The sequence below is a fragment of the Oncorhynchus clarkii genome, chromosome 30 (genome assembly GCF_045791955.1).
Source record: "Oncorhynchus clarkii lewisi isolate Uvic-CL-2024 chromosome 30, UVic_Ocla_1.0, whole genome shotgun sequence".
Taxonomy (NCBI): domain Eukaryota; kingdom Metazoa; phylum Chordata; class Actinopteri; order Salmoniformes; family Salmonidae; genus Oncorhynchus; species Oncorhynchus clarkii.
Genome location: NC_092176.1, coordinates 8,725,371 through 8,752,755, shown reverse-complemented (window position 1 = coordinate 8,752,755; position 27,385 = coordinate 8,725,371). Strand labels below are relative to the sequence as shown.

At 44.8% G+C, this 27,385-nt stretch overlaps 1 protein-coding gene and 1 non-coding gene across 13 annotated transcripts; both read left to right on the top strand.

Annotated features, from left to right (window-relative positions):
• Positions 1–1,548: 1,548 nt before the first annotated feature.
• LOC139389300 (ubiquitin-associated protein 2-like) lies at positions 1,549–26,781 on the top strand. 12 transcript variants are annotated; one of them, XM_071135908.1, is made up of 27 exons: positions 1,549–1,720; positions 3,379–3,516; positions 4,049–4,126; positions 5,902–6,012; positions 6,709–6,865; positions 8,974–9,060; positions 10,545–10,608; positions 10,788–10,873; positions 11,230–11,285; positions 11,388–11,443; positions 11,855–12,044; positions 12,196–12,457; positions 12,958–13,238; positions 13,488–13,681; positions 13,789–14,017; positions 14,331–14,370; positions 14,513–14,642; positions 18,147–18,204; positions 18,383–18,560; positions 18,895–18,986; positions 19,187–19,234; positions 19,572–19,650; positions 23,939–24,280; positions 24,564–24,668; positions 24,921–24,994; positions 25,231–25,422; positions 25,986–26,738. In XM_071135908.1, the coding sequence occupies exons 2-27, from the start codon at positions 3,421–3,423 to the stop codon at positions 26,076–26,078; spliced, it is 3,378 nt and encodes a 1,125-aa protein (XP_070992009.1). In that variant the 5' UTR covers positions 1,549–1,720; positions 3,379–3,420; the 3' UTR covers positions 26,079–26,738. The 12 variants fall into 12 exon arrangements, with proteins under 12 accessions (XP_070992009.1, XP_070992007.1, XP_070992006.1 ...); XM_071135906.1 differs by having other exon boundaries at positions 19,184–19,234; XM_071135905.1 differs by having other exon boundaries at positions 18,383–18,593.
• On the top strand, positions 14,084–14,159 carry LOC139390262 (small nucleolar RNA SNORD121A). Its single transcript, XR_011629488.1, has one exon. It is a non-coding gene; the product is annotated as a small nucleolar RNA SNORD121A (small nucleolar RNA).
• Positions 26,782–27,385: the final 604 nt, after the last annotated feature.

The following is a 27,385-nucleotide window of genomic DNA, read 5'->3' as shown; positions in this document are numbered from 1 at the left end:
ATCTGTTGGGGCGGTATGCGAATTGGAGTGGGTCCAGGGTGTCTGGGATGATGGTGTTGTAAATAATTTCTTATTTTTGAACTGCACTGTTGGTTAAGGGCTTGTAAGTATGCATTTCACGTTAAAGTCTACACTTGTTGTATTCAGCATGTGGCAAATAAAGTTTGATTTGATTTGACCAACCTTTCAAAGCATTTCATGGCTATAAATGTGAATGCTACGGGGCAAGTGATTTAGGCAGGTAACCTTGGCGTTATTGGGAGACTATGGTGGTCGGCTTGAAAAAGTTGGGTTTGCAGACCGGGTCGGGGATAGGTTGAAAATATCCGTGAAGACACTTGCCAGCTGGTCAGTGTATGATCTAAGTACATGTCCTGGTATTCTGTCTGGCCCCGCGGCCTTGCGAATGTTATCCTGTTTAAAGGTCTTACTCACATCGGCTATGGAGAGCGAGATCACACATTCGTCTGGAACAGCTGGTGCTCTCATACATGGTTCAGTGTTGCTTGCCTCAAAGCTAGCATAGAAGGTATTTAGCTCATCTGGTAGGCTTGTGTCACTGGGCAGCTCGCGGCTGGGTTTCCCTTTGTAATCCATGATAGTTTGCAAGTACTGCCACATCTGTAGAACGTCAGAGCCGGCGTAGTAGAATTAAATCTTAGTCCTGTATTGACGCCTTGCCTGTAATCCATGGCATCTGGTTGGGGTATGTACAGTGTCTTCATACCCCTTTGCTTTTTCCACATTCTGTTGTGTTACAGCCTGAATTTAAAATGGATCAAATTTAGATTTTGTTGTCCCTGGCGTAACCACAATACCCCATAATGTCAAAGTGGAATTATGTTTTTTTTTTATGTTTACAAATGAATGCAAAAATGAAAACCTGAAATGTCTTGAGGCATTAAGTATTCAACCCCTTTGTTATGGCAAGGCTAAATAAGTTTAGGAGTGAACATGTGCTTAACAAGTCACATAATAACTTCAACAATAGGACAGAGGGCATTGGCGGTCTATTTCCTCGTCGACAAAGGCTCATCGGGATGCCCCCTCCCCTGCCTCTCTATTGCAGCCGCCGCTCAGTAAAGACCATCCGAGCCCCTGATTTTGCATATAGCGGCTATTTAGATTTTTCTTTCAATTATTGTTATACACATGTGTGGTCTACCTTAGTTGAATGCACTGATTGTAAGTTGCTCTGGGTTAGAGCACCTGCTAAATGACTAAATGTTTTATCTAAAATGTACTGCTTCGCTTGTGTCCAGAGAAGATAGTGGGGTTGAAATAAAATGACTTTGTACCATCTGTCTCTTGATTGGTAACTACCATTTGGGGTTTGAGCTCACAAAATAGTTTAATCACATTCTGTTTTTTTTTGCTCTATATCTACATTCTAGACTGTAATACCTTCCCTTTCTTTAGACATTTTGGTAGATAAGGATGAACAGAAGATGATTCCCTTGAGCCGTCATAAGTAGCTTGCAGGTGGCATAATACCAACAAGAGCCATCCATATCAAATGCCAATGAGGCCAACCAACCACTGATTTATCAACAGCGCGTTCCGAGGTGGTGGGAGCGAGCACGTACACCAGCAGAGTGCGTAAAACAACCTGATCTGCTAGACCTGTTATGAGTGGCTGGTTCGGTTATTCGGGGTTGAACGACGGCGCGGTGTGTCACGTGACGGCATCTGCTGCTGGCTGAGTGAAGCGTGTTAGCAGGTAAAGAAAGAAAAAGGTTTGTTATGATAATCATAAACAAAACAAAAAAATACGATGGATCCACTTTACTGTAGTGATACTCCGAAAATAGATAGACCGAGCCATCATTTCACGTTGCCAGTTAGCTTAGCCACTTCAGTGCTAAGTTAGCTCTAGCGTCTCCACATTGTGCTATCGTTTTCAAATGCTAAAAATGTATGCTAACTAGCATGCTAGCCAGATAACTCACGGGTCAAATAGCTAGCTACCTAGCTATGTCCACACTTCCTTTTAGCGGGTTACATTGTAGTATTGTATACAATTTGTAGATATAACGTTGCTAGTTACATGTTATTCTTTAATGTAATGTTATTAGTCCACGTGCGTGGAGTACAGTGTATGGGCGACTGTTCCTCAAAGAGCGACCATTATCATAAATCATTAGCTAGGGGTACTAGCTAACTGGCTAATATTAGCCGTTTACACAAAGAGCTCCGTCCAACATTGTTTATTTTGGTCTCTGACAGTGACTGCAAACCAAGTTATCTGCGGTAGCATACTTAGCTAGCTATCAAACGGGCGTTATGGGCTTAATCATGAGGTTCGCTACTATAGTTACAGTAATTTAGTAAACATTTTAGCTAGCTAATGTTATCTATTTAACGATTAGAGCGAGGCAGACAGTTTGGTCTTTGCTCAAGCTTACTTTAGACATGTGAACAAAGAATATATTGGCAATGTTAACATTATAACTAGCTACGTTAACGCGTCGTTAGCAAGCAAGCCAACGTTAAGTCATCGTCTTTACTGTGAATCATCAAAATAATAAAGCGCTCAACCAATCTAATTTTGGGATGCTCTTATTTCTGGAAATAGCTAGCGAACCTAGCTAACAAATCTATTTTTTTCTCGATTACAGGGACGCTTAGCTATTTAGTTAACCGAATCCGGTTTGTTCATTTGTGTACCCACCCCGATTAGAGAACACAGCTGTCACAACAACAATGGCAGTTGCTTTGTTAGCTAGACGAGAGCTAGCAAACCAGCTACGCACTATCATTAGATTATCAGAATCACACTTCATTTGTAAATTAGTTGGCTAGCTAGGCCATATATCCGCTTGGCATTCCGTTAATAGCGATGCCTAATTTAGCTAGCTGGCAAACGTTAGTAGTTTTTAGTAACTTCACGGGCACATGTCATGAACCATTGGCACGTCTGAACTTTTTTGGGCAATCCCAAATGGCTGCCCATGATTTGGACTAGGCTCTGTGGTTTGAATGCCTTGCTATAATGTTGAACGCTAGCTTCAAATCCACGTTCGCCACTGTCAACAGAGCAACAAAACTATTTATAAATTGCCAGAACTTATAGCTGCCGTTTAATTCAATAAAATTGCTTGTAGCCAGGTGTATGAGTGGTGCTTGTTTGACCATTACATCTGTGTTTGTGAGAATGTTTTTGAATGTGTGCGTGAGAGATGTAAGTTGACACCAGAACAGCCCCCCCCCCCCACGTCTAAATTTAAACATGAGGGGCGATGGACAGGGTTATAGTCTTACATGGCACAGGCAAAGTTGACGACAAAAGCAAGACTCGGCACAAGTAGTCCTGTGAGGTTGAAATGATTATGATGTCCATCTGACTGACTGCCTCCCCCCTCCGTTGATCTGTTTCAGATTTTTCTATTTTGTACATACATTGTTTTGTATATACTGTATATGATGACTTCAGTGGTCAGCAATCCAGCTCGAGGAACTCGAGACAGAGCGCTGCCCACCACCACACAAACCACACAGCCACAAAAACAGATACAGGTGAGTTTTATACACAATTTCAGAGTAGCAACACTGTACAGTGTACTTTTGGTTGCTGGCACAGGTGACTGCTACTGGTACTAAGAAAATGTAGCCGCTTATAGCTCTGATGCAATGGATTTTTTAAAATGTTATTTGATTAACCCCTTGCATTGGGAGCTCTGCAGTGTGCAGATAAATCATTTTTACTAAGTGTTCTGGTATGTCTGCCTGCACTTCGTCAAATCAGTTATGCCCCCCCCCCCCCCCTTCTTCTATGTTACTGGTACCATAAGTGCATCTTTTCACTTGAAAGATTATTTTTAGCTGACATGAAAGATAAAGGCCATATCGGCATATGTTTCAAACCATTTTGAAACAATTTATTATTGCCGTTTCTAAACGTTAAGACACAGCATAAGAATTGTAGTTCACATGGAGCCAGCCGTGGGTGAATGTAACCGCTGGAAACCCTACGTATGGATAATGTTTTTCGAGGGCTACACACAACAAATGGAGGTCACCTGAGTGTAACTACTCTTTTTGAATGCAGGCCACAGCGGAACAGATTCGGCTTGCCCAGATGATCTACGACAAAAATGATGCCGACTTTGAGGATAAGGTCAAACAGGTGAGGACAGTGTGTGAAAGATGTTGTGAACATGGCATTTGTATAGCAGTCTGTATGATTTTTAAGTACAGTACCAATGCACAGTCATCCCACACATGTCTGTTTGTGTCCTCTTTGTATTTGTGAGTGCGTTTGTCGGCACTGCTGAGTTGTTTTATGTGCACACGTGCCGATTAGGGCAGTGAACATTTAAATGAAATTTGGATCCTTAAAGTTAAGAATCTCTCACAAAATGAAAATCACAGTGCAGTTATCACAAAATATATTATTTTCTTGGTTAGTCTAACTACACGATAAAGGCCTGCGCAATGTTTTAATTTGAAATAAAACCAGAAGAGGTGAACTTCAGGATACTTTGGTGAATTTGCAAGGCATGCAAGACATTCCCAGATAGCCCGTGGTGCCCCATCTTTCCCTCGGGCTGGCTCACCTGGGTCGCATTCATTACTCCCATTCTGTATCACGAAGTAAGCAAACTAAACGGCCTAGACCTACCTCACTCTGTCCAATTGAAACTCTCGTTTTAGTTCCAAACTGATGATTACAGCCCACGCTCTTTTAGCTAATGATGCGAGTTTGTTCAGTCTTCGGTTTGTTGCGGCTAGAATATCCTACCCTATTCATTGATTAGGCCCTGCTTTACTGAAGTTGCAAGCCAAGAAATTGAGAGATACGGCTATAGATGAGCCTAGTGCACGGTTCTTGCTCTCTGCCTGGTGGCCGGCCTGCCTATACTGTGCCCCACTTACTCCATCCCTGTCTAATTTGCTATGAAAGATGCAAGTGTTTGTTTGTGTATCTGGAAGTACAGCAACTAATTGGTCTGTCCCAAAAATACAATCTTAGGAGTCGATTCCTAGCAGAATCTAATGTTGACACTCAGAAATGGAGTCCACACCGGGAGTCTCCTCCACTGTCAGGGCTGTTAACGGTTAGGAAAATGTGTCCGAGAAAGGCAAGCGATAGCAGCGAAGTCCTATATGGCAATACTTTGAGAAGGAAATGGCAACTTTTGGAGGTGGAGTTGGGATACAGTAATGGTAGTACATGTGCAACGTTTAATCATCGGAAAGGAACTCCCGTGAGACCCAACCCGTTGCCGACAGCTACGTTGTGAATTCAAGGGGGATTTTATTCATTTTCCTCTTTTGTACTTTTACCCCTTTTTCTTCCCTAATTTCGTGATATCTAATTGGAAGTCGGTCTTGTCCCATCGCTGCAATTCCCCTACGGACTCGGGAGAGGAAAAGGTCAAGAGTCACATGTCCTCGGAAACACGACCCTGCTAAGCCGCACTGCTCCTCCGCAGGCGCCCGAGGTCAGCCCGCAGGCGCCCGAGGTCAGCCACAAGGAGTTGCTGGAGTGCGACGTGACTAGGAAATCCCGGCTGCGATGCAGTGCCTTAAACTGCTGCGCCACTTGGAGGCCCATTTCCCGTAGTTTCAATGGAAACATTTGTAAATAATTATTAAATGGCAGTTTAAATGTAAAAAATTGTCTGCCTGAAGAAAGGGACCTAGTCAGTTGCACAACCTGAATGAATTCAACCAAAATGTGTCTTCCGTGTTTAGCCTCAACCCGTCTTAATCACTGTCCTCTACACCTGGGGAGAAGTTGTTGGGGGATTAACTTCCTTGCTCAAGGGCAGAACGGCAGATTTGTCCACCTTGCTGGCTCAGGGATTTGAACCAGCGACCTTTTAGTTACTGGCCAAATGCTCTTAACCGCTACATTACCTGTCGCCAAGTGCTGATCATATGTGTGTATTCCCACAGTTGATTGAGGTGACTGGGAAGACACAAGATGAGTGTATGGTGGCCCTCCATGACTGCAACGAGGATGTCAACAGAGCCATCAATTTCCTGCTGGAAAGCACCTCTGACACGGTGAGGTTCACCGCAGGCGCTCACATGAATTCACATCCAGTGACACTAACTCTAATTAAAGGGGCAATCTGCAGTTCAAACTTCCACAAAGCAAACACCCTGCTACTGTTTTGGTAAACGGCTGAGTGATGGGGCTGGAGAAGCGTAACCACTCTCAAATTTAGAGGCTGTTATGGATGCTAGTACTGACCATACATTAAATCCAAATGATAGTTGAACTCATGTTTTCAGCCTTTATAGAACAGCTCTCTCCAACCCTGCACTTGGAGAGCTGCTGTCCTGTAGGTCTTTGCTGCAACCCTAATCTAGCCTACCTGATTCTAATAATTAGCTGGTTGAATCAGGTTAGTTACAACTTAAGGTTGGATCGAAAACCTAGGCGAGGGTTGCTCTCCAAGGACAGGTTTGGAGTGCCCTGCTAAACAGTGTTTGATCACAATTACTTAGTTTGTAAACAATGACGTTAAACTAGCTTGTATTTTGGGTTCTTATAGAGTATGATCGTTGAACTATACATCAACTTACCTACAAAAATGATTTCCAATTGCAGGTAGACTCTTTAACAACTTTATTAGTCAGTCCCAAGTTTGCGCTCTCAAAGTATTCTCATAACCAAAATCTACAACCTATTTCTCATGTTTGCTTATTCAGGTTTGAGTGTTCTTATGTTTGCAATACGGTCTCTTTGTCATTCAGACCTCCTGGGAGACAGTTGGGAAAAAGGCGCGAGGCCCCGGGAAGGAGGGAGGACCCTCTGAGACGAAGGACAACCGAGAGAAGAGGGATCGCGAGGCAAGCCGGGGCCGCGGGGGTCCCAACAGGAGGGGCCGTGGAACCAGCCGTAGCCGAGAAGGTGAGAGCCGGACTCCTAGGGCTGTTAGTGACCATATTACCGCCACAACGACGGTCAAGAGTCGCGAATGTGGTCAAATTCAGCGTAATCGTTGAGTCACGGTAACCATTGGTAACCAAACCGTCCTCTGTAAAGGAATGGCGCTGAGTAGCCTAACCAACTTGCTAATAGTAAAAATAGAAACCCTTGAATGAGTAGGTGTCCAAACTTTTGACGGGTACTGTAGATATTTCTGCCGAGGTGCACTTTCAAGTAGATAGTTGTTGGCTCAATGACTGGAAGTCTATGGGAACAGCTAGAGTAAATGAAGCCTTACAGAGTTGGCTGCGACTTCATCTTCCAGGTAAGGCGGATCAAATATTTCAGCAAGTAATATGACTAAACTCAAATGTACTGAGGGGGTCAAACACATTTTCTTCGAAAAAATGGGTATAATATGTATGAAGACATTGTAAACGGTAAAATTGTCACGCGTCACTAAGTGTATGGAGATGTATGCTCAATACAAAATTACAACTGGGAAGGTTCAAGACCCTCGGAGGGATGTATTGCAAAATGGTATACTGTGGACACCGGAGGGTTGGAGTTAAGATCACACTGAATGGTGGATTGGCCGCTGTGGGTGAAAATCTAGCAATTAGGCAATCATTATGCATGTGCTGTAGATGTGAATAAAATAGTTGTAAGTGGAAGTCTTGTTGTCTGACTAATCAGAGGGGTGGTGGAATGAGGGGGATTAGAAATGACGCAAACCATTTTATTTGCTAGAACCCAAAATCTGCCGTATTAAAGTAGCAATCCAATTTTTTTTTACATCGATCTTGTTTCAAACTCTAAGCCAAACGCAACGGTAGCCATTTGGACTAAACTGAATCAGATTATAGACGTCTGAGGTTGTAGTGAACCTTCAGCAGGGTAGCTCTCCAGGAACAGGGTTGGAGAGCCCTGGCATAGAGTTTGAGAGGAATAGGTCTATCGCACAGACAGAGGCAGCTCCTCAAACAGCTGGTTGATGCATAGAGAGACACTTATTTTACTTCAAGTCCAGTCATTGCGCAACATTGCTGTACGGAATCGCGTGCGACAAGTTTTGATGGCGTCTTAAAAGGAGGATCTCAGCTTTCCAGTCATAATATATTTATTTCTCAACTCCTAATGCGCAATGATTCACTTTACATCCGGAGTAGCCTACTGGCAACGCCGGACAGGCATCCTATATGCTATGACCAAGTTGGTGCATACGAATGCCATGCCCTGATAATGGCCCGTTAATAATGTGCGAAATTGTTTTCCATTCATTAGTATAATATGTAAAGACAATATTAAATTGCGACTAGTCTGATGAGCGAGAAGAATATTCCAGGCCAGAAACCGAGCGAATGCCTTGGACTTCTTTTTCAAATCAATCATCAAATTGCATCATGCTGCCCATATTTTGAATTCCAAGACATTCTACGCTTTATCACTAAGGTTGTTAAATAATTCTAAATTAAGCGCTTTAAGACCTGTTTCAAATCACTTTTTACATCGCATGTAATAGCCGCTCAATGTGCACACTCCCATGGCAATCATTTGAGAAATATCCCTTCTATTTTATTCAGCTATATGTTCACTTGTATTCATATAACTAAAATCATATAATGGGAATTATAAGCATATCTTGTCTGCTATAAATGAACTAGACCTCAGCCTAGGCACCAGGTGTATGGATTTAGCTAAACGTGTTTGTTTATTAAAGGTCAATTACTGTGAGACAGGCAGTCCATTTTCATGACCGCCACAGCCCTAGGGACACCTACCATCCCCCTTTCAAAGGTACTTAAGTCTTTTGTCTTGCCCATTCATCCTCTGAATGGCACACATACACAATCTATTGTCTCAAGGTTAAATAATGAGTCTTTAACCCGTCTCCTCCCGTTCATATACACTGATTTCTGAACTGGATTTAACAGGTTTCCTCAATAAAGGAGCACAGCGTTCAGCTAGTCTCTCATGGAAAGAGGTGTTCTTAATGTTCTGGAAACTGTTAAATCGCCTCTTTGTTTTGCGAGTGTGTTGACACACGTCATTTGTTTTTGGTGTGTTTCCCCCCCCCCCTTACCTTTCAGTGCGGTCAGAGGAGAATGTATTTGAAATGGGTCCTGGAGATAGAGGGGCAGACCGTGGTCGCAGGGGTAGAGGCGTTGCTGGCAGAGGTGAGTGTTACTGGTACTAAGAAAATAATGTAGCCACGTTCTCTAGCTTCGATGCAATGGGAACCCTGTGGTATCACGATGTGCTTGGTGTCGTGACACTTGGCCTAGTATCTCATCGTTAGTGAAACGCTGGGCTTGTGATGACCTCACTCTGAAAATAGGCACATTTCTTGCAGTTCTAGCATTGTTTCGGTGTGAAAAATGGCACCTTTGTGCGCCCTCACTAGTTTGTATCCATGCCTTACTTTGAAAATTGAAATCAGTCTGCCTCATTCACTGCTATGGTCATTGATCTCCTGATGAAGATTTCCCTTTTTCCTTTATTTCTGTGCCCTCAAATGTTAGAATATACATACTGGTTAAGTAGCTGGAGAACTGAACAACGTGTAAACAAATTATTAGCAGCTCGCGAGTCGACCTAGTTTTAGAATTGCCCGCGACGTGGATTGAAAAATGTGGCCCGCCAATGTGTGATGGAAAGAGGAAATATGTAGCGCTGGTTATTTGGGACATATCTTGGGCTAGAAAAAAATCTGTTTTCATTGTGGCAATGGTGCAACCAAGACCGGCACCTTTCTTTAGGATACTACAGCGAAGCCTAGTTATTAGAACAATTATTATTATTATTTTTTTAATTCTGTTTATTTATATAAAAATACCCAGAATAAAAAATAAATAAAATAAAAAAATACAATAAAAATAGCTCACACAGCAAAATATTTATACGCATATACATCCAAAATGTTCCCAATGTAGAGTCCTGTGTGCCACACAATAAGATTCCACTACTATGCTGTACGCTACAATAGCCTCCACAATAACCCTCCCTGATCTTCGTTTTGCAAAACCCACTCTCTACTCTACGGGGCCCTTGTCTCCCCAAAATGGCATGTGATGTGGGCATTTTGTACGTCTAGTAGGGTGGGTGTAGAATTTTATTTGGCAATGTGTCTATTTGTGTCGCCCAGCTATTACCACAAGTGCCATACAACGTGTGAAATGTACTGTGTCCTGCAGCTGCTAGGGAGAGGGTGCCGGGGGTTGTTTTGGTTGGGACAGTCAATGACAGACGTGCATACTGTGAGGGTGGGGTCAGGGGTGCCTATGACGGCAGTTGCTGTCTCTAGATGTGTTTCGTCATTCGTTTTAACTTCAGCTGTCTAGGCTAAGCCCGCTCTCGTATACTGATCTGAAGCCTGTCAAATTGTGTCGCTGTTGTCAAGCTAAAGTCTAAACGCAAGTAACGTTAGGCTTTTAGTCTGTTCAAAATTCTCTACCGGTATAGACGTGGAAGTCGCCCGTTATTAACATGCCCCCCTCTAACCTATGCTTGTGTGTTTTTGAAGCAACATGTCAGACGTGGGCGAAAAACGTTTGTCTGTTTTTTATTTATTTTTTAACTCACATGCTTCACGTGTGGTTATTAGACAGAGGTTTGTGTGTCTTGCAGCAGAGGTCAGACGTGTGTCTGTGTGTGTCCTTAGGGTCGGGGGGTCGTGGCAGAGGAAGAGCAGCTGGTGGGAGCCGGTTCTCCTCTCAGGGGATGGGGTGAGTTGGGAAAAAACCTATACAGGAGAGCCCACCCGTTTGTCTCCCGCTGTTCATGTCTATTCAGCCCGGTATCCAGGAGGTCTTTAGCTGTTTCACTGTATCGTAGCATTGCTGAATAATGTCGACTTAATGATAACACACAGACGAACCCCTAAACAACCCCTCTTCGCCTCCAGACTCTTCAACCCTGCTGACTACAATGCCAACTCGGGCGCGTCTCGCCAGGAAACCTGGGAAACTGAGGGGATCGACGATGGAACAGGTGAGACCTTTCTGGCACGCCAGTTGATTTTTAGATGGCCAACTGGGTTTCCCTGAGGTGTGAAATGAAGGCCCACTCCTTTACAAGTTGTTACAAGTTACACGTTTTATAGCTTTAAAGTGTAGTAGTTAACAACAAGGGCTGTGTTCATTCGGGAAGAACACAGGAAGGGACTACCTACGTTTGTCCAATAAGAAACACTTTTATTTTTTTTCGTTGTGATGCGTTTTCTTTAGGAGGCGCCCTATTGAACACAACCCAGATTTTATTGTGCTGATTGAGCTCTGTTAGCCAGAGTAGGCCAGGCATGAAGGCGTGTCTAACTTATGTACCCCTACTGTCCCCTACTCGCGTAGGAGGAACATGGCGAGGCACCTTAGAAGACTGGGCTGCGGAAGACTGGAATGAGGATGTAAGTGTGCCACTTTTGGCTTTCTATTGCAGTGGATACACACACACACACACACACACAAAACAAAGGTTCTCTTCCTGATGTTTCTGTTTTTATCAACAGCTGTCTGAGACCAAAGTGTTCACTGCCTCTGCAAACCACATCACGCCTGGACACAAGTAAGGGCTCCAATCTAATGCTCACCACAGTAAAGCGCACTTTACACCCATGAAATACTCGAGTACCTTTGGCTCTCCCTGCTAGCACGAATTCTCACCATACAAACAAAAAAGTACATTGGCTGGGGTTGGTATGTGTTTCTCTGTACCGGCCTTACAAATGATGGAGATGATAGCTGAATCGTAATATGTAGACTACCTCAATCTCTGAATCTCCTTCTGTCCTATAAGTACATTATTTTTCCATTACATTCTCACTCTGCTCAACTTCTCATTGAGATATAAATGAGACGCATTATAAGTAAATTGAAGTGATATCTAATCGTGACAAAGCAGTATCTGGGTACAACACAACACTTTGCATTCAGTGTCCCATTGTAAACTGCTGGTTGTTTTATCCCCCCTCTGTAGTGTGGACTTAGGCTTGCTGCTGCCCAAGACGGGCGGCGTGGAGGCTGAGCTGGGTGGCATGGAGCCCCCCGCCGCCGAGGGCCTCGGGGGTCAGAGCCTGGTATTCACCAACTCTCATCACAATGGCACTCGCACCGCCACACACAGCTACGCCAGTGCCGCCGCCAACAGCTACGCCCCCGCCGCCCTGGTGAGGCAGCCAGCCGAACGCATGCCCGTAACATGGTTACACGCATTCATATTCTTATACATACACACTAGTATTATGCTCTCAAGTGAATTTAGATGCCTGGAAATGCTTTCAGACTCACATTATCAATTCCCCCCCCCCCCCACGACAGTCCTCAGTCCTAGGCTCTGGTTTTGGGACTCTGAGTGGGCCCAAGCCGGCCCCGGATGAGGTCAGGATACCAGAGCAGCTCAACGGGCCCCGGCTCGCCCCGCGGCCCAATCAGCAGCTGGTCACAGCGGGCAACGGCAGTGTCGCCAAAGAATCCGGTCCACCTGCAGTTGAAGTCCCCTCGCCCATTTCCGCCAGCGAATTCAAGGCCCCAAGAGTGGAGCATGGCCCAGTTCCAACCTCTCAACTTAAGACACACGCAGGTACTATCACACGGAAATCAAGTTTCAAGTGTGGGTACGTCATTTACTGTCTATCGGCTTGTCGAATAGGAGATGGTGGTTACAAGCACATAGCTGAAACTTAATGTGGATTACCGCTGACTGAATCTCCTGTCCTCAAATTGCATTTTTTTCCCCCCCAGTACATTATCACTCTGTTCAACTTCTCTTTCTACCCCCCCCCCCCCCCCTCCCAGTGACACAGTGGGTAGGAGAAGCATCAGGGTACACCAAGAACCTTAAGTCAGAGTTCTGTTGTAAAAGCTGCCGCACATATCCGGGCCCTATTCATTCCTTAGTCCTATCCCCTGGGTCCTAACTCCAGATCTGATAAGTCTGTAAGCAGTGTAGTGGTGGTGGAGCAAACATTGAAGGAGAAGGGAGGCAGTTTCGGACCAGCAGACATACTGGCATAAGTTTTTCATGCATGTATTTACTGTACTCCCAATACCACCATAAACCCTTCTCTCGGTCTTCTCCAGTGGATCTGAAGATGCAGCCGGAACCATCCCCGGTCCTCAGCAAACTGGCCCAGCGGCAGCAGCAGGCCCAGCAGAGCTCTCTGCCCCAGGCAGAGCCTCTGTCTCTTCCCCCCTCAGTCCCCACTCCCCCAGGCCACGGCCACTACGACGCCGGGCCCCCGCCTCCCAGAGACGGGCTTTCCCCCGGGGTCAAGCTGGCTCTCGACCACCAGGCCCCCATGGCTGAACCCCCACAGAGACAGATCAAGACCCAAAGACGCAGAGTACCACCTCCCTCGAAGGTTAGGAAGTGTGTGTGTGTGTGGGAATAGAGGCTGCCTGCTCACTCAGAGGGTACATACAAGGAGTGTTTGTTTCTCTATTTGTAAACATCTACAAGTAGTGAGAAACTTTGCATGCTCTTACACATTGGGCCTGAAATGTCAGTGTGCTCATTAATCACACTGTGAATAGCGTATGTACATTGATGTGATTTCATGTGTGAATGTCCCTCACCCTCTTTCTTTACGTCTCTCGCTTTCTCTCCTCAGATCCCCTCGTCTGCGGTGGAGATGCCAGGCTCGGCAGACGTGTCTGGTCTCAACGTGCAGTTTGGGGCTCTGGACTTTGGCTCGGAGCCCGGTGTGACTGACATGGGCCAACAGGCCGAGCCTGCCAGGGAGCCGGCCTCCACAGCCGTACCTCAACCCCAGATTAGCTTGTTCTCAAAACCTGGACCTGTCAGGTGTGTTTCAAATAAATACAAAATAATTAGCTTAATTAGTCTCACTGTTGTGTGAGCGTAGAGGCCAAGGTGAACTTGTTTCACACTAGCTCTTCCCTCTGTTGCAGTGAGCCCCTGGGCAGCTTGCCATCCATGCCTCCTGTGTCGGACCCCAGTTTCCCCTCCCCGTCTCTGGGCTTGCCCAGTGCCACGCCTTCCCCCTCCCTGGGTCTCCCCAGCGCCGCTCCGGCCTCCTCCAACCCCTCGTCTAGCAGGGTGGACAGTGGCCCTCCGCGGAGCTTGCCCTCGCACCTGGGCTACTCCCAGAGCAAAGACGCCCCCTCCGCCCCCCTCACCGTGAGTAACCCACACTATAGACACGGTCTCCGACTTGATTAAGACAGCTCCTCCTGTCACTCGTAAACCTGGAGATAATGATGGTTACAAGCACATATCTGATTATTATGTGGAATACCTCAATGACTGAATCTCCTATGGTCAATGGACATTTTCAAGACTCTAAGTGTGATTTTAAGATTACTAGAGCTTTAATGTAACAGCACGATATGCCCAAGAACACCCTTTCAAAAGGCTTATGGCCACTGATACAGGACGTATCATTGTTAGTGAAATCAGATGGTCCTCTGAGTGTCAATGTCTTCTTTCACAGAATGGCTATTGTGGCATGAGGACACAGGGCCCACAGGACTGTAAGTACCCATGAGAATTTGTGGTTGACAAAAACAGAAACCCCTTTGAACAAAAGGGTTTTCTTAGTTCATGTTTTAAGACAAAAAAAACAGAGTCTAGCGTGCTTGCTTATCTGTCGGTTTCTCTCCTCTTCTTTCTCAGCAACGACATTGGCCTCTCGTACCCAAAAGCCAGAGTCGCCCCCCATGAGCAGTGAAAGTGGCCCCGTCCACCATGTTCCCTCCCCGGCCCCCATGCCCTCCCACTCCGCCCCCCTGCCATCCCTCAGCAGGTAAGCCCATAACTCACCCCCCTAGTCATTCTCATGATAATATTTACAAGTACATAGCTGAATCTTAATATATGGACTACCTCAATGACTGAATCTCCCGTGTTGACTCGGTAGAATTGAAGTCCTTGTTATCGGTTGGTTCAACCCTTTTTAACCCTCTCAGTCCTGAGACCCCAGGAAACGTTGTCCTTTCATTTATCTGCATGTCCAGCCCTTATATTTAGCCTCACAATTAAGTGTTTTACCCTTTTATTTTCAGGACAACCAGGGCTACAAGTAGACCACACAATTTAACATAAACAGTGGCTTTCATGAGATTTATTGACTAATGGCAATTGGAAAAAATAAGATCCACCAAACCAACCTGATAAAAATGAATTTATATGAATGCTGTAAGTACAGATTGTTTGTTGGGAAATGAATATCCAACTAATCAGTGACAACTGTTTGTGACACCAACTGTGAGCTTATTACAGTGTTATGAACACTGGCCTGGGATTTCCTGTGATCTGTCTAGAAGAAGTCCTTACCTTCTAATGACTCTTGTATAGCTTGTGAGGGTCATCGGGCAAAGCATGTTTGTGAGAGTCTCGGTTTTGAGCTCAAACCATTTGGACTTAACAGCCTTTAAAAAATAATAATAATTATAATTTAACATCCGGGCCCCTCCGGGGTCCACCATTGTCTCAAACAGTGCTCTAGTATTAATCTCACAAACTAATGGTGTCTACGGCTGCTGAAGAAATGGACAAATCCAAACACACAATGTCTAACTGCAGTCTAAGCCTACCAAGCTATATGGAATTGCTTTAAAAAGGTCACACCAAGAATAATTTAACTACTTGATTTTTAATTAAGAAATCTACAAGTATTAAAAATATATAAATATATATTTGATTAACATTTTTGTTTGGACTTACTGCTATTAGCTCATACAAACTCATTGAATAAGATTCACGACGTGGAACAGAGTCGCCCCCCCCACCCTTTACAGTGTCTGTATGAGATTTGAGAGACCAGGAAACTACACATCAAAAGTTTTAGAACACCTACTCATTCAATGGGTTTTCTTTATTTTTACTATTTTCTACATTATAGAATAATAGTGAAGACAAACTATGAAATAAAAAATATGGAATCATGTAGTAACCAAAAAGTGTTAAACAAATCAAAATATATTTCAAATCAAAATCTAATTTTATTGGTCACATACACATGGTTAGCGGATGTTATTGTGAGTGTAGAAAAATATTTGTGCTTCTAGTTCTGACAGTGCAGCAATATCTAACATGTAATCTACCTAATGCACACATATCTAAGTAAAGGAATGGAATAAGAATATATACATAAAAATATATGGATGAGCAATGACAGAGCGGCAGAGGCAAGATGCAATAGATGGTATGAAATACAGTATATATACACGACCGTTCAACAGTTTGGGGTCACTTAGAAATGTCCTTGTTTTTGAAAGACAAGCAACAAATGTGTCAATTTTAAAATAACATCAACTTGATCAGAAATACAGTGTAGACATTAATGTTGTAAATTACTATTGTAGCTGGAAACTGCTTTTTTTTTTACAGTATATCTACAAAGGCGTCCGGAGGCCCATTATCAGCAACCATCACTCCTTTGTCCCAATGGCACATTGTTAGCTAATCCAAGTTTATCATTTTAAAAGGCTAAATGATCATTGGAAAATGCTTTTGCAATTATGTTAGCACAGCTGAAAACTGTTCTGCTGTTTTAAAGAAGCAATAAAACGGTTCTTTATACTAGTTGAGTATCTGGAGCATCAGCATTTGTGGGTTCGATTACAGGCTCAAAATGGCCAGAAACAAAGTCCTTTCTTCTGAAACTTGTCAGTCTATTCTTGTTCTCAGAAATGAAGGCTATTCCATGCGAGAAATTGCCAAGAAACTGAAGATCTTGTATAACGCTGGGTACTACTCCCTTTACAGAACAGCACAAACTGGCTCTAACCAGAATAGAAAGAGTGGGAGCGCAACTGAGCAAGAGGACATTAGTGTCTAGTTTGAGAAACCGACGTGTCACAAGTCTCAACTGGTGGCTTCATTAAATAGTACCTGCAAAACACCATTCTCAACGTAAACAGGGGACTCCGGGATGCTGGCTTTCTAGGCAGAGTTGCAAAGAAAAAGCCACATCTCAGACTGGCAGGCAAAAGAACAATCTTAATCTTTTATTTTTATTTGCCAGTCTGAGATGTCATTTGGTCAAATTTGAGATTTTTGGTTCTGACCTGCGTGTGGTGAAGTGGTGATCTCTGCATGTGTAAATCCCACCGTACAGCATGGAGGTGTGGGGGTGTTTTGCTGGTGACACTCCAAGACACACTTAACCAGCATGGCTACCACAGCATTCTGCAGCGATACGCCATCCCATCTGGTTTGGGTTTAGTGGGGCTATCATTTGTTTTTCAAAAGGACAATGGCCCAACACATTGTCCAGGCTGTGTAAGGGCTATTTTACCATGAAGGAGAGTTGCATCAGATGACCTGGCCTCCACAATCCTCTGACATCAACCAAATTGGGATGAGTCGGGCCGCAGAGTGAAGGAAAAAGCAGCCAACAAGTGCTCAGCATATGTAGGAACTTCTTCAAGACTGTTGGAAAAGCATTCCAGGTGAAGCTGGTTGAGAGAATGCAGAGAGTGTGCACAGCTGTCATCAAGGCAAAGGGTGTCTATTTTGAAGAATCTCAAATATAAAATCTATTTTGATTTGTTTAACACTTTTTTGGGGGGGGGGGGGGGGGGGGGTTACTATGATTCCATGTGTTATTTCATAGTTTTGATGTCTTCACTATTATTAGTAAAGAAAAAATAGTAAAAATAAAGAAAAGCCCTTATGAGTAGGTGTGTCAAAGCTTTTGACCGGTGGTTTATGTGGATTTTTTAATTTTATTTTTTTATGGGTGTAACCTTTCTTCTTTTGGCACTAAACAGTCTCCATTATACTTCAATTCATATATGTTTTTTAAACTGGTACCGGGGGACCTTCAGATGAGGCCTATGGGTTCCTAAAACAAAACCAACATGCGTGAGTCACCTTTCCACAAAGTGGTCATATTAGTGTGCAGCCCAAACTGTTCGGACGCTACAGACAAGTTGGCAGGTCGGCTGTGCCGACTTCAGACGAGTCCCAAGACGCTTGTGTGGGTCGTAGAGCAAAACGAATAACACGTGTTCGTGAGAATCATCTTTACATAGAGGGGGTCATAGGTTTGTAGAACAAACCGTTCGGACACTACAGATTTTGTGAGGAGGCCGATTTTTCGTTATATCTCATAGTCAAACACCGCTCTAGCTCTGCCACAGTGCGACGTCGGCGGATGCGGTGGATTGAGACGTATCTCTAGCTTAAATTTTTGGGGGGAGATTCTAGGGGGTTAAAAGGGGTTTAGAGGTCAAATGCACTTGCTTTACGGTGGGACTCATTGGGTTAACGTTACCTGTTTTCTCTGCTGCTCTCTCTCCAGTCATGTGACCAGTACATACTCATCAGGATCTGCCCTCTCCACTAGCTCCTCCCTCACGGTAAGCACCACTTCTTCTTGGGCTAACGTAAAACACTTCCTAGACGGTGTGTGTCTATGGTTGTTGATCGCCGAGGGACTGATCTTAAATAAGCACAGACGCTGGAGAGGAAAAGGGCAACCGATTTTAAAGCTAAGCTTCTGTCAGGCTAACTCTCTTCCCCCACCCTACCATACAGATGACCAGTGAGGAGAACAGCAGTCTCCACGCCTTCTCCTCCTCGGGCCCTTCGATCAACGCCGCTGTTAGCAGCTCCAATGGCATGATGCACGGCCCCGGAGGACTTGGTCTGACTGGCAACGCCGCCCTCTCACCCGCTGGGCGCACCGCCCAACCTCTGCTGACCACCACCTCGGGTGAGTCCAGGAGAACCCTGCCGTCACACATAGGTTTGTTACGGTCACTTAATGGTTCTCCTCCAGGGTTTCCCAAACTCTGTCCCTGGAACCCCAAGGTGTGCACATTTAGTTTTTGGCCCTAGCACTACTCAGCTGATTATAATAACCAACTAATCAAGTGTGGATCATTTGAATTGGCTGTGTGGTGTTAGATAAAAAAACAAACTGGGCACCCTTTGGGATCCCGGGGACAGAGTTTGGGGAGACCCTGTCCTACTCCCTCTGCTTATTTGACCGTTGTGACCAGTGTAATTTTTGACTCCTCTTCCTCTCTCATTCTGATGTTCCACAGGCAAACCCCCCCCTAACCTGGCCCAAGGAGTGCCCCCTCTGTTGGCCAATCAGTACATTATGGGCCCTGGAGGCCTGCTTCCTGCATACCCGGTAACTACGCTACCACTCTTTTTCCTCTTGTGCGCCTTTGCGCTGTTTTTTTTTTTTTTTCATGAATTCCCATCTATTTCGCTCTCGTCTTTCTCTCTAGCCCGCCATTGGTTCTTGCTTAGCGAGTTGTGGTTGACTATTTCAGTTGAGATGTATCAACGGACCTGTTTTCATTTGGTCTTTGTCCTGCTCTAAAGCAGATCTATGGCTATGAGGACCTGCAGATGCTTCAGTCTCGTCTGCCTATGGTGAGTGACCTTTCACACATGGAACATCCCTTGTGTCGATGAAGAGCAATGCAGCACACATTTCTGTTTGCCCAGATGGACTCTCGTATGGTCTCTGGTTTAGATGTAGTTTTAATAGACCAGGCATAAATAAATGTTAATGATCAATATTATCTGTTGTGCCCGTCTTAATATGGAGATGATGATGGTTGTTACAAGCACATAGCTGAATCCTAATTGTGGACCACCTCAATGACAATCTCCCATCTCCTGTGTGGAATCTGATTTATTTGGTGATATTAGTTTTCTCTCCTTCCGTCTCTCGTTTAAGCTAGTGTGTTTCTCCTTCCCTCTGTAGGACTACTATGGAGTCACATTCCCTGGTACAACGGCAACAATGCCTGGCAGAGATGGGCTAGCCAACAATCCATACTCAGGTAACGCTTGTTGCACACTCGTTTACAAATGCACGAATCTCTTGAGGCCAGAACCATTTCTTGTATGGTCACCATAATATGGAGATGATGATGGTTACAAGCACATAGCTGAATGTTAATATGTGGACCACCTCAATGACTGAATCTCCCATCTCCTCTGACTAATGAATTGAACAAATGGCTGATTCAGCCCCATCCCGCGATGGAACGATTCATACTTCCTATTTAATTTACATTTAATTTGTATATCGCTTTTCGTGAGTTATCTCAACTCTACTGTGGGGGAAAAACGTTAGACAATAAAAATAACATGCATTTGGAATGAAGGCAGGTGAAATGGCAGAAGTGGGATGGGTGCTAAATACACTGGGGCTAGGACTGTGAAAAATAGTCTGTAGAGGTGATTTTTATGGCCAGTATTTTTTAAAGTTCCCAATGATGGAGGTGCATGGTCAGGGAGAGCGTTCCATAAGCGAGAGGCAAGGTCGCAGGTTTGGAGGTGACTGGAGCCAGAAGCGTGTCTGTTCTACGAAGTGAATATGTTCCCAAATGAATGTGCACTGAACTGACACGCGTGATTGGTTAATGACCATCCGATGTTAAGATGGGAGTTAAATGTTATAATGCGCTCACCTCGGACAGCGGTGTGTACCCTCCTGTAGCGGCTGGCGAAGTCATTCAAAGCCTGTGCTTTATCGCTCAGGGTGGCACTTTCCAGTGCTACTGTTTTTGCAATGTAATGTTATTAAAACAAAATCAGACAACCCCATAGTAGAATAGTTGACCTATTTACCTAGTCGGCTTGTGTCCTAGCTAAATATTCCTTGCGACAGCCATTGGACAAGTGGTCAAGTCAACCATTCTTAATGGGATCATGGGAAAACAGTTTTGAGAGCAACGTTGCTTAAAAACAATATAAACAAAAAATATATGTATATTAAAGTGAATAATGATTTATGTTTATAATAACAATCAGGATGTAGTGTCCAATGGGGTAAATACAGATGGTCGAACCCCATGCTTCAGCCTATGTACATTTTTATAGCCATGATGCTACAGGTGATAATGCTTATTGCTCATAGCACATTTGATATTACAGATCACGCATAGGCTATGTGCACATGGTCCAATATGTTACAATGAATTAACAAGTTTTACATGTTATTGGGCACATTTCTAGAGGTGGAAATTATATTTTAGGTGGTGTCGGCATTAATTTATTTTCATTTTTGGAGTAGAATGTCCCTTTATAAAACATTTTTAAAATGTCACCAGAACTGAGCTGCTCAGTCCTACATAAAAATGATCCTGGGGATCCCCTAACCAAGGGATTGGTTAAACTCGCAGTACATGTACAAAATGATCCTCTTTCCCTAATATGATGCTCATGACGTTATTACATGAAAGTTGAGGTTTACTTAGCCCCAGACAATAGATTTGGGATCTGGGATTTTCAGTCGGGAGGGGGGGGGGGACTGTGAACCAAGGAGGCGAGCGTTGGAACGTTACTTCACAAGGATGTTCCGGGTATAAGTGAGTGCGCTGTTATACAGATTGACCATGTCATCAAGGGCCCGCTCACTACAGTCAGACTCAAAGGTGGGCTGGATGTGTTCCTGAAAGAGGAATGGGTTGAGTTTCCTCAGGTCGCGGAATTGAATGGTGCCCTTTAGTTGGTGGAGAGGAGTTGGAGCGGTCAGTGTGTCGCCAACCTTGCGGTCAGAGACGCCTCGCTCGATGACAGCCAAGTCAGTGACATCGCCAGTGATAATAAGGTCTGTTTTGTGTGTTGTCCACGGTTGTGGGTGGGAGCATTTACCTGTTGCACAAAGTTCAGCCAGTCCAGCAGGTTAAGTCAGCAGCCACATCGTGGATGTTAGTCTTCCAGATGTGTGTTGGCGAGGGTGTGGCATAGAGGTTAATCTATTGAACAAAATCACAAATGCAACGTGCACCAAGTGTTGGGCCAATGTTTCATGAGCTGAAATGTCCTTACATACACACATTTTATTTTGCTCATTGTGCACGCATTTGTTTGTGCACACATACATCCCTGTTAGTGAGCATTTATCCGTTGTCATGATAATCCATCCACCTGACAGGTGTGGCGTATCAAGAAGTTGATTAAACAGCATGATCGTTACACAGGTGCTGGAGACGATGCATTTTTTTTATTAAGGCCACTCTAAAATGTGCATAGTTTTGTCACACAACACAATGCCACAGATGTCTCAAGTTGTGAGGGAGTGTGCAATTTGCATGCTGACTACAGGATTGTCCAACAGAGCTGTTGCCAGAGAATTTTAATGTTCATTTCTCTACCAATAGCTGCCTCCGCTATTTTAGAGAATTTGTCAGTACATCAACTAATCAAATCTTATTGATCACAAACACATGGTTAACAGATGTTAATGCGAGTGTAGCGAAATACTTCTGCTTCTAGTTCTGACTGTGCAGTAATATCTAACAATTCCCAACAACTACACACATCTAAAGAGATATATATGCAAGAACAAAGTCTTATTTTCAATGACGGCCAGGAACAGTGGGTTAAATTGTCAGCTCGGGGATTCGAACTTGCAACCTTTCGGTTACTCGTCCAACGCTCTAACCACTAAGCTACCCTGCTGTGTGTGTGCCTGTGGAGGGAAGGGATTATGTGTGAGAGAGAGATGGCCCAGCAGCGTAGGCAAGGTGCAATAGATGGTATAAGGCACAGTATATACATATGAGATGAGTAATGTAAGATACTTTAAACAATGCCACTTTAATAATGTTAGTGACTAGGGTTCCATTTATTAAAGTGGTCAAGTCTATGTAGGCAGCAGCCTCTCTGTGCTAGTGATGGCTGTTTAACAGTCTGATGGCTTTGAGATTGAAAAACAGCTTCTATCTCTCGGTCCCAGCTTTGATGCACCTGTACTGACCTCGCCTTCTGGATGGTAGTGGAGTGAACAGGCCGTGGCTTGGGTGGTTGTTGTCCTTGATTATCTTTTTGGCCTTCCTGTGACATTGGGTGCTGCAGGTGTCTTGGAGGCCAGGTAGTTTGCCCCCTGTGATGCGTTGTGCAAACCGCACCATCTCCGGCCTCACAACCGCAGACCGTCTGTAACCACGCCAGCCCAGGACCTCCACATCCAGCTTCTTTGCCTGCAGGATCATCTGAGGGGTGCTGAGGAGTATTTATGTCTGTAATAAAGACTTTTGATTGGCTGGTCTTGGATTCTCAGTTGGTGGGCTTAGCTTCCAAGTATGTCCACCCATGGCTGTGCCCCTGCACAGTAAGGTGAAATCTATAGATTAGAGCCTAATGAATTTATTTCAATTGACTGATTTCCTTCTATGAACTAACTCTGTAAAATCTTTGAAATTGTTGCATGTTGCGTTTTATATTTTTGATTATAGTTAAGAAAACTGAGGTAGGAGGTGCTTGTCTTGGAGGCAGTAAACAAGAATAGGATTGTGGTTGTTTACATTTTAAAACCAAGGCACTCAATAGCCTGAATGAGCAGCAATCTGTGGGTTTAAAATATGGCTGTGCACTTTTTTCAATGCATTTGTATCCAGGTGGAGTTGCTACATTCTTTCAGTGAGGCAAATCATATCATTGTCATGTACTCATACAGAAGAGGAGACTTGTTTTATGTATTGTAGAGTGTAAAACGTGTTGAGGCGTTGGTGGAAATGGAGTCATTGCATTTTGGTTGATCCGCTGTGCTCTGTATGGACTGGAGTGGGTGACGTCAATAGCCTGCAGAACTGGCAAGTAAAATGTATTGTCCAACTCCGTTGTGCTTGTACTGCTCGCATTGCGAGTGCACACACTAGACTTTTAATTTGCTGATCAGTTTCCTGCCGCCTCGTTGTCTTTGCGGTCTGCATGTTTTCCGGAAGATCTGGCTGTTGAGCTACTTGCACAGGGTTGTTTATAAAATAATAAAAAATCTGAAACTTCTGAGGAATGTGGAGGAAAGTCGCTGCCATTTCTTAGTCTTTGGTCCGGCCTTCTATCCAGGAGATAAGAGAAGTGGCTAGTATCATTTAGCTAGTTGATTGGATACGAAGGCTAGTTTTTAATGTTTTCGGTTTAGAAAACAACTAGATTTTTGTATTCCGTACTCGATTAGCTTTCAAATAAAGTCAAAGTTAAAAATAATACTACACATAAAAATTGTTAAAAAATTATAGATAAATTCCCAGGAACATAAACCCATTTTGGCTCTCATTCCCCTTCTATGCATTTGCCTTTTTTTCATATCGATCACCATCTCTCCTCTCTCTTGTTTAGGTGAAGCGACCAAGTTTGGCCGAGGGGATTCGTCATCCCCGGCTCCCCCCACCAGCCTTTCACAGGGCCCATCCTCGCAGCCCCCCCAAGCTCAGAGCCAAGGCCAGGGCCAGCAGAACCAGAACCAGGCCTTCCTCAACCCCCCTCTGCCCCCGGGCTACGGCTACACCGGCCTGCCCTACTACGCTGGCATGCCCGGGGTGCCCAACGCCTTCCAGTACGGCCCCACCGTCTTTGTGCCTCCGGCCTCGGCCAAGCAGCCCAACATGGGCCTGGGGAACCCCTCCAGCCAGTACCACCAACAGCATCAGCCCAGCTACGGCCAGCACACGTATGGAACAGGTATGTATGAGAGGATGACCTGAAATCAGACCGTGTGTGTCTGTTGTGTGCGTGGCTGAGAGGGAGATCTTGCTTAGCGAGCATGCCGTCCCCCCCGCCCCCCCCTCTCTGCCGGATATAGTCGCTGTTCACATGCTATTCTAGCCAGTTACCTTATTGCTTCTCTCTCTCGGTTCTTCTCCCCCTTCCTCCTCTGCTGTCTTTTTTTATTTATTTATTTATTTTTTACTCTCCCCCCTCCACTTCACTCGGTCCTCCTGGTCCTCTTCCATTCCTCTCTCAGCTTTTGACGACCTGTCTCAGGGCCACGCGGGGGAGTACAGTAAGGGAGGGTACGGAGGCTCTGCCCAGTCACAGGCCAAATCAGCTGGCAGCGGCCCAGGGAAAGGTACACTCAATGAACTCGGCTGCCCCAGGACGCACCCCCTCCCCCTCCCCGCCTCCTTCACTGTTATCCGCCGTGATTTACTACTACTGTTCTGAAACACCTTCCTCACTACTAAGAAATACTACCTCACTCACTACTAACTCTTGAAATGGTGAACCCCCTCACTATGTTGAACTGTTGAACATTGCCTACTGGCGCCGTGCCACCTCACAGGGTCAAACTGACATGTTTGATGTGTCCTCTTGCTCACAGCTCCAGGTTTGTCTGGCTCGGGCAGCAGTGGAGGGGTGCCTGAAATGGGTGCTTCAATGTACAGCAAGACACAGGTGAGTCAGTCCCCACCTGGTGTTTAGTTGTTGGGCGTTTCAGCTAAGTCATGTCTGAGGATAACGAATAGACTTGAATTTAAACGGCTGGTTGGATTAATTGTGGTTAATGACAAAGCTGTCTGATCGATGTGCACACAACCTAAGTACCACAGGATTGAAACATAAGGATAGGTTCAGGATTATACTCAGTCATGACATAATATAATGTTCTTCTGCCCCCTCACACCCCCCAGGCTTTTGATAAGCAGGGCTTCCACACGGGAACCCCCCCTCCCTTCAGCCTGCCGTCTGCCCTGGGGGGCACAGGCCCCCTGAACCCCGGCGGTGCCCCCGGTTACGCCCCAGCCCCCTTCCTCCACATCCTGCCTGCCCACCAGCAGCCCCACTCCCAGATGCTGCACCATCACCTCGCCCAAGATGGACAGGTAACACTGTAGACTTGTATTCTCCACTTGCTGTTAATGAACACCATATGCATGGTCTCCTGGGGAGCTGTACCACGCCTCCATGGCTCAACTAGCACTCCTGTAGACTAGTCTTTAAATAATTGGATGGTGAAACTTGCATCCAGCCAACCAGAAAAGCAAGCTCGACACAATTCAGGCATTCTTGAAAGTCAAGATAATCCTTGTCCTGCAAGGAGCACTATTTTTATCGTTGTAAAATTGATTTAGCAAGCAGTAGGCATTTAGAATTGAATGTGGAGTGGAGCTTTATAGTTACATGATGACATCACGTGCCCCACATATATTTGTGCCCCACAACTATTTGTCAATCATTTACTCAAAACAGTTCCCAGCATTTTCTCGCATTGAAGTTGGACCAAATGAAACATCCACCTGTCCGGCGGATTAAAAGGTTCATCTTGTAGAATGTTTCTCCTATAGCTGCCGTTAACTTTACACATGTTTTAGCCGAATAAACGTGGGTCAATTGAAACCCGCCCTATTGACGGGTGTATGTGTGCGCCCTCTCGCCCCCCCTGCAGGGTGGTCCGGGTCAGCGCAACCAGTCCAGCAGCATGCAGCAGAAGAGCCAGGGCAACAAGTCCAGCTATGGCAGCCCTTACTGGGCCAACTGAAGGGCACTGTGGTGGCACCTAGGGGAGCCTGTCCTACTCATCCTTAAGGCTCTGTGTGTGAAGCTAAACACAAACACACTGCCCAAACATAACCCTCCTTCTCCAACTTCCCTCACCCCCAAAAGTCCTTACATTTTCTTTATTTTCCCTTTTTCAAATTGGTTGTACATGTAAGATATTTATGTATGTATTTATATATATAAATATATATACTGTATATGTAATAGTAGAACAAGAAATGTGGTGGCTGCATTTTTATTTTTGAAGGACGTTTTTGTTCACTTTTTCAAAACTGCAGGAAGACGTTACAGCAAAATCTGAACTCCTATAGAGAAATGGAAAGAGCTTTACCACTGATGAAATGAGGACATCTCAGATGGAGGGTTTTCACATTAACAAACTGCATTTGTCTCCTTTTTTATACACATCTGAGTGACCCAGCTAATCCCACTTATTTTGACGCTCTTTTAAAACCATTTCAATTTTGTAGCTGTAGATCTCTTCCCTGTTTTCTGTTTCTGGTGGGGGGGGCTCTGGGGAGGGGGGGCGCCTCTGTGCCCTCCCAGCATCGATCCCCCTCAAAGACTTGCCCATTCAAATTTTATATTTTAATGTAATTTTAACCATCGTTTACCTCTAAATAAAAGTTCTGCGCTGTAACTTTGTCTTGCGCAGAAGTTCTTTGTCTGTAAGGGACTATTGTCAAGGCAGGCTGGTCTTGGATGTTGTCATAGATGTGTGTGTGTGTGTGTGTCGTGTTGTCCCTTTTTTTTTTTTTTTAACCAGAGCTCGAATTGACCAGATATACCACGACACCTTACTCAAGCATCGTCCATACCACTGAACCAGCACAGATGTCACTTGCAGAAGGGCGGACACTAGTGAGCGCACCGCTAACTTGGCAGCCATTTAATTTCACATTGGCTTAACATGCACAATACGCATCCTCAGAAACCCTAGCAAGATCTTTGGAGATGCTCAAGTTGTACCCTTTACAGCTGCATCTCTAATCGCAAAATAATATCAACTCAGCAATTTCAACCATTTCACGGAGTCCATAGAAGGAAATCAGTCAATTTTAAATACATTAATTGGGCTCTAATCTATGGATTTCACATACTAGGCAGGGGTGCAACTGTGCCCCTTGCCTGAGAGGGCATAAGCCCACCCACTGGCTAGGCCTGGCTCCCCAATCAGAATTTTTCTCCACAAAAGGGCCTTTAGGTAGCCTAGTGGTTAGAACATTGGGCCAGTACACCGAAAGGTTGCTGGATCGAATCCCCGAGCTGACAAGGTAAAAAATCTGT